At 39.8% G+C, this 15,654-nt stretch overlaps 1 protein-coding gene across 2 annotated transcripts in view; it reads right to left on the bottom strand.

The window, feature by feature from the left end:
• Positions 1–15,654, bottom strand: part of arid5b (AT-rich interaction domain 5B) — a 337,352-nt gene that overhangs the window by 80,982 nt on the left and 240,716 nt on the right. For both annotated transcript variants that reach the window (XM_062059039.1, XM_062059040.1), the window contains one exon: positions 4,004–4,164. In XM_062059039.1, the coding sequence (XP_061915023.1) occupies positions 4,004–4,164 (161 nt within the window). The remainder of the gene's footprint in view (positions 1–4,003; positions 4,165–15,654) is intronic.

Below are 15,654 nucleotides of genomic sequence, written 5' to 3'. Positions count from 1 at the left end.
TGCGGGTGTTTGATTTGTATTGGTGGGTTATATGGACGGGAGGGGGGAGGTGTTTGTTATGCGGATTAATTTGTGGCATATTAAATATAAGCCTGGTTGTGTTGTGGCTAATAGAGTATATATATGTCTTGTGTTTATTTACTGTTTTAGTCATTCCCAGCTGAATATCAGGTCCCACCCGCCTCTCACAGCATCTTCCCTATCTGAATCGCTTCCACTGCCCTCTAATCCTTCACTCTCACTTTCCTCATCCACAAATCTTTCATCCTCGCTCAAATTAATGGGGTAATCGTCGCTTTCTCGGTCAGAATCGCTCTCGCTGCTGCTGGCCATGATTGTAAACAATGTGCAGATGTGAGGCGCTCCACAACCTGTGACGTCACGCTACTTCCGGTACAGGCAAGGCTTTTTTATCAGCGACCAAAAGTTGCGAACTTTATCGTCGATGTTCTCTACTAAATCCTTTCAGCAAAAATATGGCAATATCGCAAAATGATCAAGTATGACACATAGAATGGATCTGCTATCCCCGTTTAAATAAGAACATTTCATTTCAGTAGGCCTTTAACAAAGTGATCATTGCAAACTTGTGCATTATTCGACTGTGTGTGCTACTTTTTCTTGTCGTCGTTTCATAAAATCTTGCACTCTTTCGCCCTTCTTGATTACCTCTCGAAGAACTCAGAAGAAACAATTAGCGTTTTTGCAATTTGAACGGAAACAATGCAAACATGGGGCAATTTTCTTCGAGAAAGGCTAAATGTCGCCTTGTACGCATTGAGAACAGACGCTGGCTTGACCACCACGCGTGTTCAATGAGCCGGACGTGGTGTTATGTGAATCCAAGCAATAGCCCGCTGGCAGGCCTAATATGCTTTTAAAGATAATCACTGATAAAGATGCAACATCGCTGCTCCAAGTATCTTGTCGTGAAGCAGTCAGAGTCCGTGCTTTGTAATTTTGTGGATATGAGTTGGCTAACAGTCTTATACAGATTGGGAATGGCTGTTTCGACCTGACAAGCAGCAAAATTCCACATTCTCCACCACTGAGAGCGGATGATCACCCATACTATGAATTGGATTAGTTTACCGCAAATGCCGACTCCACATTGGGATTTTCGCAATTTTTTGTATTTCCACTAGAATTAATTTGTCAGTGTTTGTTGATTTTTGTCCCGCCTCGTCAGCTTTAGCTGCAGTGACTTCATTGTCGCAATACAAGCAATATAAGTTGCGTGTATTTTTAACGTCCTACAAGTGTTCCTTCCCTCAAAACGGGGATATTGCAAAGTTTGCATGTTGCCCTGCGACTTGTTGGCTGCTCGAGTTTGCAATATTGCCACACCGCCGTCATGATGTTTGCTTTGGTAACGCAGTCCTCCATTGCTGTATTGGTCTTCCATTTCCAGGGAAAAGAGACGAAGAAGAAGTCATTTCCGTGTAGCAACGTTAGCATGCTAACGGACTTATTGGTTTGTCTGCGCTTTATTTAGGTCGTACACCCGAGGTTCCTTACAAAATTCCTTGCTAGTATGGTATCGCAGATTTAATGATAAGAACCGTATTTTCCGGACCATAGGGCGCACCGATTATAAGGCGCACTGCCAATGAGCGGGTCTAGTCAGGTCTATTTTCATACAAAGGGCGCACCGGATTATAGGGCGCATTAAAGGGGTCATATTATTATTAGAGCTGTCCGATAATATCGGCCTGCCGATATTATCGGCCAAAAAATGCTTTAAAATGTAATATCAAAAATGATCGGTATCGTTTTTTTATTATCGGTATCGGTTTTTTTATTTTATTTTTTTTTATTAAATCAACATAAAAAACACAAGATACACTTACAATTAGTGCACCAACCCAAAAAAAACTCCCTCCCCCATTTACACTCATTTACACTCATTCACACAAAAGGGTTGTTTCTTTCTGTTATTAATATTCTGGTTCCTACATTATATATCAATATATATCAATACAGTCTGCAAGGGATACAGTCCGTAAGCACACATGATTGTGCGTGCTGCTGGTCCATTAATAGTACTAACCTTTAACAGTTAATTTTACTCATTTTCATTAATTACTAGTTTCTATGCAACTGTTTTTATATTGTTTTACTTTCTTTTTTATTCAAGAAAATGTTTTTAATTTATTTATCTTATTTGATTTGATTTTATTTTTAAAAAAGGACCTTATCTTCACCATACCTGGTTGTCCAAATTAGGCATAATAATGTGTTAATTCCACGACTGTATATATCGGTATCGGTTGATATCGGTATCGGTAATTAAAGAGTTGGACAATATCGAAATATCGGAAATTGGCAAAAATCCATTATCAGACATCCCTAATTATTATAATTTTTTTAAAAATTGAAAACACTTTCTTGTGGTCTACATCAGTGGTCCCCAACCGATTTGTAACTGCGGACCGGTCAACGCTTGAAAATTTGTCCCACGGACCGGGGTTTTTTTTTTCATAAAGAAATACAATCATGTGTGCTTCCAGACTGTATCACTGCAGACTGTATTGATCTATATTGATATATAATGTATATATTGTGTTTTTATGTTGATTTAATTTAAAAAAAAAAAAAAATATATATATATTTTTATTTTTTTATTTTTTATTTCTTGCGCGGCCCGGTACCAATCGGTGGTTGGGGACCACTGGTCTACATAACATGTAATGGTGGTTCTTTGGTCAAAATGTTGCATAGATTATGTTTTACAGATCAACTTCAAGCCACTTTCTGACAGTCGCTTCAGGATGCGTTGTTTTGTGGGCGGTCTTATTTACGAGGCTCACCGTCGACAGCGTCTTTTCGCCGTCATCTTCGTTGTAGCGGTGTAGCGTGCAAGGACGGTAGTGGAAGAAGTGTCAAAAGATGGAGCTAAGTGTTTTAATGACATTCAGACTTTACTTAAATTAATAACGGAGAAGCATCTCCTCATCCGTGGCTCACTAGTGCAATAACAACACCGGAAATGTGTCCCGTGAAAAAACGCCTGACCGGAACTCTTTAATATCTAAAGTTCCTTGGGTGTATTATGTAAACTCACTAGACCGGTATGTTTTAGCGCTTCCGTGGCAGATATAAGTAAGAACTTTACACTACTTTATATTAGAAATGGCAACAGCGGAGAATTAATGTCCCATAACAAGAAAATAGAGAAAAAGAAGAAGATTATTGACTACGGCATCGGCACTGACTACAATTGCAGCCACACGCAAATTTTCAGGACTTATGCGGATCCCAAATACATATCAGCAGGTACCAGAAGGTAAGAAATGTTGCTTGTGCATAATATTGTGAAACAAAATGCCAGATAAAATGTCTTACCGTATACACACACCATAATAATACTCGTATATGGAAGCACAGTACAATCCATCAAGCGGTGCGGCTTCATAGCTTACCAAAGTCGTACTAAGACATTTTGATAGATTTTTGAGCGTAATGTTCTATATTTTCAATGGAACGTATAAAACGTTGGTGTTGAGTCATATTGCAGTCTACACGTATCTCTTATGTGTGACTGCCATCTACTGCTCACACTTATCATTTCACCATGTACCAAATATTATAGCTTCGAGGTCGGTATGCACAAACAAAATTATTCCGTACATTAGGCGCACCGGGTTATAAGGCGCACTGTCGAGTTTTGAGAAAACGAAAGGATTTTAAGTGCGCCTTATAGTCCGAAAAATACCGTACTCTCCGATACCTAAACTGTACCTCTAAATATTGCCATATTGGCATCTGAACATTCCTAGTTTTTATTAAGTGATTCTTTGGCGTACCACTACATGGAGCCCGCGTACCACTCCAGTTGAAAATCCATGTGCTTAAAGAATATCGGAATTCGGCTAAATAGAGGAGATCTGGGATCCCTGGAATAAAGACTCTTTCTGTCAAATAAGCTCACAAATGATCCATTTTAAAACAAATCTATCAATGTTGTTGTACTCCATCAACATCTGAGTCAATTTTTACCCACCTTTGGACTTTTGCTGTCCAGGCTGATGGCGACCTGCGCCGCGGCCACCGCTGCTGTTGTTGTCGACCCCTGGTTTGGCCCTGATGACCCTTGACCCTGAGAGTCCCTTCGTTGCAAAAAGGACAGCTTCTTCTTCCGAGGCCTCCCCTTTAAGTTAGGAGCTGAGGGCAGAACAAGGGCGGCGTTAAAAGCAGCAGTAGCCAAGTGTATTGGTTGTTTTTTTTTAATGCTGTAGGGCGCCCCCTACAGTCCTGTGGGAATATTCATTTTTGTTTTTTGTTTTGGCTTCTCGCGAGTCATTACTTTCCCTTAGTTTTTGCAACCATGTCCTCTGCCACGAAAGGCAGAAGCCGTGTATTATTATTGCATCACCATATATTTTTTTTCTGCAACTGTGATAAACTGTGCTAAATCTACATTTTACAAATGTAACTCCAATGCTAACTGTAATGCTCAGCGGTGTCCAACCTGGATTGGCAATGTTACAGAAATTCTGTAAAAGTAGAAAGTAGGCCAGGTCGCCATGGCAACAAGAATGTTGTTGTTTTCTTTATTATGATATATGAGGATAATATGACAACTGAAAGTATCTGATCTACATGATTAGATTTTTATAATAATAAGAATAATAGATTTGATTTGTATTTCACTTTACATTTGAACAACAAATCTCAGTGCCACAGAAGAAAAAAAACATTATAGCATTAAAAGAAGACAGTAAAAAACTATATTTAAAAAATTAGCTATATGCTTTTTTAAAGAAATGTTTTTACCTTTTCATTTGAATTAAAAGAGATTTTTTTTAAAAATTTGAATTATGATTTTTTATTTTACCTTAAAATTTTCTGTACAAATTATAAATAAACTTGCCTTGCCTTCAATACAAGCCATTGCGCCACCCTATTCTTTCCTTGAGGTGAAATTAGAACATAAAAGAATTACACATAATGACTTTAAATCAGATGTTTTATATTTGGGAGGGAATATTTTCACACGCAATATCGATCAAAGTACTTTTATGGAATACAACCAAGTCAAATATGTCATAAAATAAGATTAATGGTCACTAGCAGTCATGGAACAGTGGAAATTGCAATGAAACGTTTCCGGAAGTTTCTACAGTTTGCTGGAAACATTATGCCCCATGGCAACTGATGATGGAAAAACATGTGTGTGGCAAAAAATACACAACTTGTAACATGAAAAGTGTTCAGTGACCACTAAGGTAAGTGATCCAGGGTCACCATGGCAACAAGAGAGTTGCTATTTGCCTTATTACAAGCCAGTGCACTGATTTGAAGGTAGAGTACAATTATTACATATTATGGCTTTAAATTGGGTTTTTATTATTCTGACACAAAAAAGCTTGATTAAAGTATTTTCCATGGATAGAAGAACAGTGCCTGATAACAATATCAGACACTTTCATGGGACACGGGTGGGATCAGATAACATTTACTTATTCCTACTCCTTGTGGACATGCCGTATTGTTAAATATAAGTGTGATTGTTCATTGTGCTGTACTTAAAAAAATATTATCCAAATAAAAATAATTGATTGATAAAAAATGTTAAACATTCAATAAAATAAAAAATAAAAAAATTCCATTCATATTGCACAATTTCCCAGTTTAGATTATCAGGGAATATTCTGCAAGTTGAAACAACATCAATATAAAAACAATACTGTTTAGAAAAAGGCAGGCAACTTTAAAGTGGTGCCCAGGCTAGTCCAGCAATATTACAACACTATATAATATAGTAGGGGTGCACAAAAAATCTCTTCACATACGATTATGTTTACATTATTATTCATCCCGATTCTAAATCGATTCATAAGTTTCAAAAATCGATTTAATAAAAAAAAATATGGGACAAGCGGTAGAAAATGGATGCGATGGATGGATGGATGGATATATTTTTTTTTTGGATAAAAAATCTATTTTTAAAAATAGTTTTTTAGGCCGTGCAACCAGAAGGAGTTTTTCTAACCTGCAACCTGTTTTGAAAACGCTTTATTATAATTATTATACCAAATAATACATTGCGAGAATTGGTGTGTAACGAGAAATGTGTTGAATCGAGAATCGATTCTGAATCGAATCGTCACCCCAGGAATCTGAATTGGATTGAATTGTTAGGGGCCCAAAGATTTTCACCCCTACTCAAAGTAGGAAAAGTCGTTAATTGGGGGTGGCCATGGCAACAAGAGAGATACTACACTAATAAAGAAATGTATGATACAATTCCTGACTGGGTAAGCTCTGTGTTTTTGTTTTTGTCTCCTCAGGCAAAACTTTTCGTTTCTTTGGCTGTTTTGGAGCTTCGGCAGTAACTGCACATAGGTGTTCTTCCTTTTCTTCTTCTTCTTTTAGTTTTCTGGCGACACGCAGGCGTTCGCATCGACTTCCGTCTTTTTAACTAAGGTGGAGTGACGTATGCCGTAAAGCAGTGGTTCCCGGTACCGGTCCGCGGACCGATTGGTACCGGGCCGCACAAGAAATTAAAAAAATAAAAATAAAAATAAAAAATACAAAAAAAAAATAAAAATACTTTTTTATTAAATCAACATAAAAAACACAATATATACATTATATATCAACAAAGATCAATACAGTCTGCAGGGATACAGTCCGTAAGCACACATGATTGTATTTCTTTATTAAGGAAAAAAAAAAAAAAAAAAAAAAAACCCGGTCCGTGGGACAAATTTTCAAGCGTTGACCGGTCCGCAGCTACAAAAAGGTTGGGGACCACTGCCGTAAAGCATGTCAGCACATTTGTAGATTTTTGTGCGGCAGGGTTCCTCCCACCCTTCTCAAAGTCACTAAGTGCCAGTAAAAGCGATACAGACCCCCCTCAGGCAATAACAGAAGTGTCATTCAACTAGTTGTAAGTCGATGCATCATCCCAAAAGTTCTGACAATATTTTATGAATGTTAAAAAGTTACTTAGTGCTGCTTTAATGTCTCTTGTTTTCATGTTAGCATTCAAGCTAGCTAGCACTAGCTTGCTTTTCCAGTAAATGAGCAGCGTCAGTGAGTTTATCAAAGTGTTATTAACCATGGTTTGACAATAATGTTCATTTAAAATGGTAATACTAACCGTGGGAAGTTTTACCACGGTTTATCATTACATCCCTAAAATTCAGTTATTACATACAGTGGCTTTATTTGAGGTAAAAGCAAGCTGCATTTGTGGTGAGATATTTTGGGGGATATTTTTTTTTATGACAAAGCCTCCTTCAATCCGCATCCTACGGCCATCCCTATAGAGCAGTTTTTTTCAACCTTTTCTGAGCCAAAGCACATTTTTTTCATAGAAAAAATCCAGAGGCACACCGCGAGCAGAAAACATAAAAAAATGAAACTCAGCAGCCGATATTGACAATAAAAAGTTGTTCTCGCAATTGTTGGATATGAATTCAAACCATAACCACCCATACATCAATATAACTCTTGTCTCAAAGTAGGTGTACTGTCAAGACCTGTCACATCAAAATGTGACTTATTTGGAGTTTCTTGGTGTTTTTCTGTGTGTAGTGTTTTAGTTCTTGTCTTGCGCTCCTATTTTGGTGTTGATTTTCATGTACGGATATACTTTGTGGACGGCGTCTGCTCCCCAGGCTGTAAGTCTTTGCTGTCGTCCAGCATTCTGTTTTTGTTGACTTTGCAGCCAGTTCAGTTTTAGTTTCGTTTTGCATAGCCATCCTTTAGCTTCAATGCCTTTTCTGAGCAGCACTCGCCTTTTGTTAAATTTTGGTTTAAGCGTTAGATACCTTTTTACCTGCACGCTGCCTCCCGCATATTGTGTTCACGACAAACCGTGTTCCCGACATCTACAAAGCAATTAGCTACCTGCTGCCACCTACTGATATGCCGAGCTTTAGACAGTACAGACACTCAACAACAAAACATTATTTGCGGATTATAATTACTGGTTTACATAAAATATTTATAACTAGGGATGTCCGATATTATCAGACTGCCGATATTATCGGTAAATGCTTTAAGATGTAATATCGGAAATTATCAGTAACGGTTTCAAAATGATCGGTATCGGTTTCAAAAAGTAAAATGTATGACTTTTTAAAACGGTGCTGTGTACACGGACGTAGGGAGAAGTACAGAGCGCCAATAAACCTTAAAGGCACTGACTTTGCGTGCCGGCCCAGTCACATAATCTCTACGGCTTTTCACACACACAAGTGAATGCAAGGCATACTTGGTCAACAGCCATACAGGTCACACTGAGGGTGGCCCTATAAACAACTTTAATACTCTTACAAATATGCGCCACACTGTGAACCCACACCAAACAAGAATGACAAACACTTCGGGAGAACATCCGCACCGTAACACAACATAAACACAACAGAACAAATACCCAGAACCCCTTGCAGCACTAACTCTTCCGGGACGCTACAATATACACCCCCCGCTGCCCCTCACGCCCCCCTCCCCAACCCCGCCCACCTCAACCTCCTCATGCTCTCTCAGGGAGAGCATGTCCCAAATTCCAAGCTGCTGTTTTGAGTCATGTTAAAAAAAATAATGCACTTTGTGACTTCAATAATAAATATGGCAGTGCCATGTTGGCATTTTTTTCCATAACTTGAGTTGATTTAATTTAGAAAACCTTGTTACATTGTTTAATGTATCCAGCGGGGCATCACACCAAAATTAGGCATAATAATGTGTTAATTCCACGACTGTATATATCGGTATCGGTTGATATCGGAATCGGTAATCAAGAGTTGGAGAATATCGGAATATCGGATATCGGCAAAAAAGCCATTATCGGACATCTCTATTTATAACCCAATTAGGTGAAATTACATAATGTCCCACGGCACACCAAACAATATCTCACGGTACACTAGTGTGCCGCGGCACAGTGGTTGAAAAACACTGCTATAGAGTGTAAATGCGCTTGCAGACAAAAGCACACTTGCTCTTTGATCACGTTGAACGGGAGACAACGTTTACAAGCAAGCGAAGGGAATTTCACAGGCCTGCTAGCCTGTAGCTAATTATTCATAAAAGTGGATTAGCGCGCAATGAGGACTGCCAAAACGGCTGCGCTGTGCGAATAAACAGCATCCTCGGGTTGCTTCTCGACCCATAAAAAAGATGTTTGGAGAGGAGTTAGGACCTTGTCGTTGGACTTCTAAAGGCAAGACACCTGATAGAGGTGTGAGAAGATCCCTGAACTCGTGGAAGATAAAAAGAAAGGACAACAATTCAGTTTACTGATCATCATCTCTCTATTTCTGCCTTCCCTGGAGGCGCTCTTAATGAAAAACACATGAACCTGCCTGAGAGGCGCGCTCAGTTCACATTACACACACTATCAAGTATGTCAGGCCGCCAAGTCCAACCCACGTTTGTCTTGTAACGTCTTGGCTGAGCGCCTCACAAACAACGATAAGCTTTAAAAAAAAAAAAAAAAAAAGGGGGATAAAAACTTCTTTATTCCTGCTGCAGCTAAACTGGATGGGGCGAGTATTTGCGTCACGTCAAATACTGACGGCGAATGAGAGGAGGCGACGGTGGTTTGTAAAGAAAGTGATCACGCGCGGGAGAGAGGAGGAACGCTGGGAAGATTCCAGGATTTTTTTTTTTTTTTGGTGCATGTGTCATCTCCCCTTTGGCAGCGGCAATTAAAAAAGCAACTGAAAAAACCCCACCAGGGTAATCGTTACTTTAAGACTTGCTGGGTGTGTTTTCTAATTGAGACCTTTCATAAACCATTAGAATGATTATGAGGACGCAGATACATGAATTAGTGATCGTTTGCCATCAGTATCAGTAAAAAAAACAAAGAAAAAGCTACAAGCAATTACAAACCCCGTTTCCATATGAGTTGGGAAATTGTGTTAGATGTAAATATAAACGGAATACAATGATTTGCAAATCATTTTCAACCCATATTCAATTGAATGCACTACAAAGACAAGATATTTGGTGTTCAAACTCAGGACGGCGTGGCGAAGTTGGTAGAGTGGCTGTGCCAGCAATCGGAGTGTTGCTGGTTACTGGGGTTCAATTCCCACCTTCTACCTTCCTAGTCACTTCCGTTGTGTCCTTGGGCAAGACACTTCACCCTTTGCCTCTGATGGCTGCTGGTTAGCGCCTTGCATGGCAGCTCCCATCAGTGTGTGAATGTGTGTGTGAATGGGTAAATGTGGAAATACTGTCAAAGCGCTTTGAGTACCTTGAAGGTAGAAAAGCGCTATACAAGTATAACCCATTTATCATTTATTTTTGCAAATAATAATTAACTTAGAATTTCATGGCTGCAACACGTGCCAAAGTAGTTGGGAAAGGGCATGTTCACCACTGTGTTACATGGCCTTTTCTTTTAACAACACTCAGTAAACGTTTGGGAACTGAGGAGACACATTTTTTAAGCTTCTCAGGTGGAATTCTTTCCCATTCTTGCTTGATGTACAGCTTAAGTTGTTCAACAGTCCGGGGGTCTCCGTTGTGGTATTTTAGGCTTCATAATGCGCCACACATTTTCAATGGGAGACAGGTCTGGACTACAGGCAGGCCAGTCTAGTACCCGCACTCTTTTACTATGAAGCCACATTGATTTAACACATGGCTTGGCATTGTCTTGCTGAAATAAGCAGGGGCGTCCATGGTAACGTTGCTTGGATGGCAACATATGTTGCTCCAAAACCTGTATTTACCTTTCAGCATTAATGGTGCCTTCCCAGATGTGTAAGTTACCCATGTCTTGGGCACTAATACACCCCCATACCATCACAGATGCTGGCTTTTCAACTTTGCGCCTATAACAATCCGGATGGTTCTTTTCCTCTTTGGTCCGGAGGACACGACGTCCACAGTTTCCAAAAACAATTTGAAACGTGGACTCGTCAGACCACAGAACACTTTTCCACTTTGTATCAGTCCATCTTAGATGAGCTCAGGCCCAGCGACGCCGACGGCGTTTCTGGGTGTTGTTGATAAACGGTTTTCGCCTTGCATAGGAGAGTTTTAACTTGCACTTACAGATGTAGCGACCAACTGTAGTTACTGACAGTGGGTTTCTGAAGTGTTCCTGAGCCCATGTGGTGATATCCTTTACACACTGATGTCGCTTGTTGATGCAGTACAGCCTGAGGGATCGAAGGTCACGGGCTTAGCTGCTTACGTGCAGTGATTTCTCCAGATTCTCTGAACCCTTTGATGATATTATGGACCGTAGATGGTGAAATCCCTAAATTCCTTGCAATAGCTGGTTGAGAAAGGTTTTTCTTCAACTGTTCAACAATTTGCTCACGCATTTGTTGACAAAGTGGTGACCCTCGCCCCATCCTTGTTTGTGAATGACTGAGCATTTCATGGAATCTACTTTTATACCCAATCATGGCACCCACCTGTTCCCAATTTGCCTGTTCACCTGTGGGATGTTCCAAATAAGTGTTTGATGAGCATTCCTCAACTTTATCAGTATTTATTGCCACCTTTCCCAACTTCTTTGTCACGTGTTGCTGGCATCAAATTCTAAAGTTAATGATTGTTTGTAAAACAAATTTTTTTTATCAGTTTGAACATCAAATATGTTGTCTTTGTAGCATATTCAACTGAATATGGGTTGAAAATGATTTGCAAATTATTGTATTCCGTTTATATTTACATCTAACACAATTTCCCAACTCATATAGAAACGGGGGTTGTGCATCAAAGATTCATAGAGGGGAATATTTTAGATATAATTGTATGCATTCATAAGTCACTTTATAAAAAACAAAAGAACTAGCCGACCTTTTCTTATCCATCTTCTTTACTGCTTGTCCTCATTATGGGTTAAGGGTGCGCTGGAGCTTGTATTGGTACCCAGCTAATCAGAGGACACCTACAGGGAACCAATGTCCTTTCTAGTGGACGTTTTTATTGCATAACTACATTCTTTTTCAGAAATATGTATCTGACAAAATATATGGAGTGGAACCGTGATTTGCAAACGCCTCATTGTCCTAACTTTTCGATTTACGAACCGCAGACCGAATGAAAATATGGTATATGAACATTCCATCCAACCATTGTGTGTCTCGGAGTGCAGCCATTTTGTGCCCGGCAGCACATTCATTGTGAGCGGGCTGATCGATCTCTGGGGCTCATTCAGTTAACAACACTGCAACGGCTACTTTGTGTAACTTAAGTTGTTTTTTTTTACAACATTATTGTAGTTTTGCTAGCTCAATATGAGTCCCAAGCAAAGCAATGGACAAGCAATGTGTGGTTTGAAACGATCAGAAAGTATCCACAGCGTAGCCGACACTGTTTCCTGTGTCATGTCGTGAATAAACCAGCTTGTTAAGACGACAACTGGATCCCTTCTCTTATTGGTACATCGAAACATGACACTCCATACCATACTTTAGTTTTTGCTAGTCTCGTTTTAAAGCAACAAACTCAACAGTATTGTGGAGGGGGGGGGGGCGTGGCCTGCGGGCCTGCAGCGGGACGGGGTGTGCCAGGACCGGCCTCGAAGTCAGCGACAGGTGCGTAGATGGCCCGGATGGGCCTTGTTATCTAATCCCCTGTCGCCCTGTGTAAGCAGCAGCCGGGAGGAGAAAGATGTGGGGAGCTGGAGCAAGAGCGCGAGCGAGGGCGAGAGACAAACAGACAACTGCTGTAAAGCAACCTGAGAACATTATTGAAAAATAAAACTGTATTGTGAACCTGAACCGGGTTCTCATGTCGGTGCTTGGTGGTCCGAAGAACCCCCTGGAGGGCAACCTCCACAAGTATGTATCGCTACTTCTCTACATGTTGAATGGGAGTAGACAACAGCAAGACAATCGCTTCATTCCAAGACTATTAAACTTAGTCTCCCTCCGCCAACAAAGTATATCTGACATTAAAGACATGCGCAGTAAGGATCATTCGAATTCGAATTCCGGAAAATGTGTTTTCATGCGCTCCAATCCGAATTACTAATGGCATAAACCACCCGTCTCGAATGGACTGAAATTTTGAGCCGAACGTGTGTGATCGGGTCAGAATATTCTGAATGGCGTGTTTACATGACCCTTTTTTATTTCGGTTGGGCTTTTAATCCGATTAAATGTATTCATGTGCAGGTAGTGTAGAAATATACTAAACGACTCATCCATACGCCCTCATTCGGATTTGTATAAACTACCCTGAACTGTGACATGCGGTGGAAACACAAACCACACACATCTACAGGAACCTAGAGTTCCAGGAACCTAGAATTTTCAATAATGTCTACAACTCTTATTTTTTTGTGATAGAGTGATTGGAGCACATACTTGTTGGTCACAAAAAACATTCATGAAGTTTGGTTCTTGTACGAATTTATTATGGTTCTACTGAAAATGTGACCAAATCTGCTGGGTCAAAAGTATACATACAGCAATGTTAATATTTGGTTACATGTCCCTTGGCAAGTTTCACTGCAATAAGGTGCTTTTGGTAGCCATCCACAAGCTTCTGGTTGGATTTTTGACCACTCCTCCTGACAAAATTGGTGCAGTTCAGCTAATTTTGTTCATTTTCTGACATGGATTTGTTTCTTCAGCATTGTCCACATGTTTAAGTCAGGACTTTGGGAAGGCCATTCTAAAACCTTAATTCTAGCCTGATTTAGCCATTCCCTTACCACTTTTGACATATGTTTGGGGTCATTGTCCTGTTGGAACACCCAACTGCGCCCAAGACCCAACCTCCGGGCTGATGATTTTAAGTTGTCCTGAAGAATTTGAAGGTAATCCTCCTTTTTCATTGTCCCATTTACTCTCTGTAAAGCACCAGTTGCATTGGCAGCAAAACAGGCCCAGAACATAATACTACCACCACCATGCTTGACGGCAGGTATGGTGTTCCTGGGATTAAAGGCCTCACCTTTTCTCCTCCAAACATATTGCTGGGTATTGTGGCCAAACAGCTCAATTTTTGTTTCATCTGACCACAGCACTTTCCTCCATGTGATGTCAGATGAAACAAAAATGTCCACTGCAGAAGACGTTGCTTCTAGTATATATAGACAAACAAGTAATCACACTCGCATTCAGTCTCCAATGAACCTAACATACCTGAAAGCATACGTGTTAACATTTGCATTTAGAAAAAAAGAATTATTTAGAGGAAATTAACGGAAATTCTCTTTCCACCAGGAGTTCCTTCAGTATGGACTCAGCAATGAAAGTTGAAAATATTGGATAAGTACAACAGGAACTTCATAAGGCGGGAGAACACGCAAACGCCGCATAGATATGCCCAAACAAAGTATTGGAACCCTCACGCGAAGGCCAACATATCAACCCCTTGTCCACCATGTGGCTACTTGTCCACGCAAACAGAAAAGTCCACCTGGCAATTTTCTGCCATCACACTGGTACTGATGTCATCTAATGACCACATTTAGGATGCTGTGTGAAAGCACACACCACCTGCTTCCGTGTGAAAAAGGCACAGGCTTCAACTGCAAAGGCACAACAAATCAACACCTTTTTGAAGACGTCAGAGTTTTGTCAATAACAGGCAAATGTTGAAAAATAGTCTTCTCACACACGCAGAAAACAGCTTATCTAGATTCCAGTTGCAATTTAATGGTTTCTTTTTCAGGCTATTGCCTCAAGCGCCCACCATTTTTCATGGAAATCCATTAGGTAGTTTTTGCAGAAACAACACAACCTCTTTGGAGTTTTTTTTTTTTTTCTATCAGCACCACACTCCGCATTCTAATGGAGCCGACCCTCCAACAGCCTTCAACATTCATGCGCCGTGTCTATAAAAATCCAAAGGCAGCCTTTTAACAAAGCTGGAAAAAATATCAGGATTGCAATCACTTAAGTTTTATGGGGTTCTCACTCATGGAAATCAATTAAGTGTTTCTTGCATAACACTTTAAAAAAACACAGCACTCAAAACATCGACTCCTTGGGGGACGTGCTAAAAATACACTCATTGGCAGACGTAGGCCAAGGCTGAACAATCTTAATTTGGATCGGATTTCTTCGCCTTTACACCTCCTGCATAACATAGCAATGTGTCAATTAAAGACAGAGATGCTGGCATACGTGTAATACGGATGTGCTCAATGTTGTGCTGGACGAATAGTCAATGACTTGCGGCCAACTAGTTGCTAAGTCTGAAGATGTTTTCGTGTTTTCAACGAATCTTACTAAAATTTTACACCTACGTGCTTATCAGTAACATAAAGGTATGTACACAATTTTGCGCTGATTTGACTAAAGACCCAAAGTTATACTTTAGGAAGGGTACCTTTTACATTTGAATCGAAACCGTACCATTACCCGGTACATGAGAGTAGATACCGGTACTGAACGGTACCAATTTTCAGTATGTTTTCTTACACTTCAGTGTCAGTAGTGTATAATATATAGACTATGGTGTGTTGCCATAGCCAGGAAGTAGTTTCTCTTAGTTTTGAATGTGCCTCTTTTTTTCTTTTTTGAGTGCTGCCAAGTGTTTATATCAGGGGTCCCAAAACTTTTTGACTCGGGGGCCGCATTGGGTTAAAAAAATTTGGCCGGGGGCCGGGCTGTACACACACATATATATATATATATATATATATATATATATATATATGTATATATATATATATATATATATATATATATATATATATATATATATATATAT

This window comes from Entelurus aequoreus, linkage group LG09 (assembly GCF_033978785.1).
Source record: "Entelurus aequoreus isolate RoL-2023_Sb linkage group LG09, RoL_Eaeq_v1.1, whole genome shotgun sequence".
NCBI lineage: Eukaryota > Metazoa > Chordata > Actinopteri > Syngnathiformes > Syngnathidae > Entelurus > Entelurus aequoreus.
The sequence above is the reverse complement of the archived record's forward strand: the minus strand, read 5'-3'. Positions and strand labels throughout refer to the sequence as shown.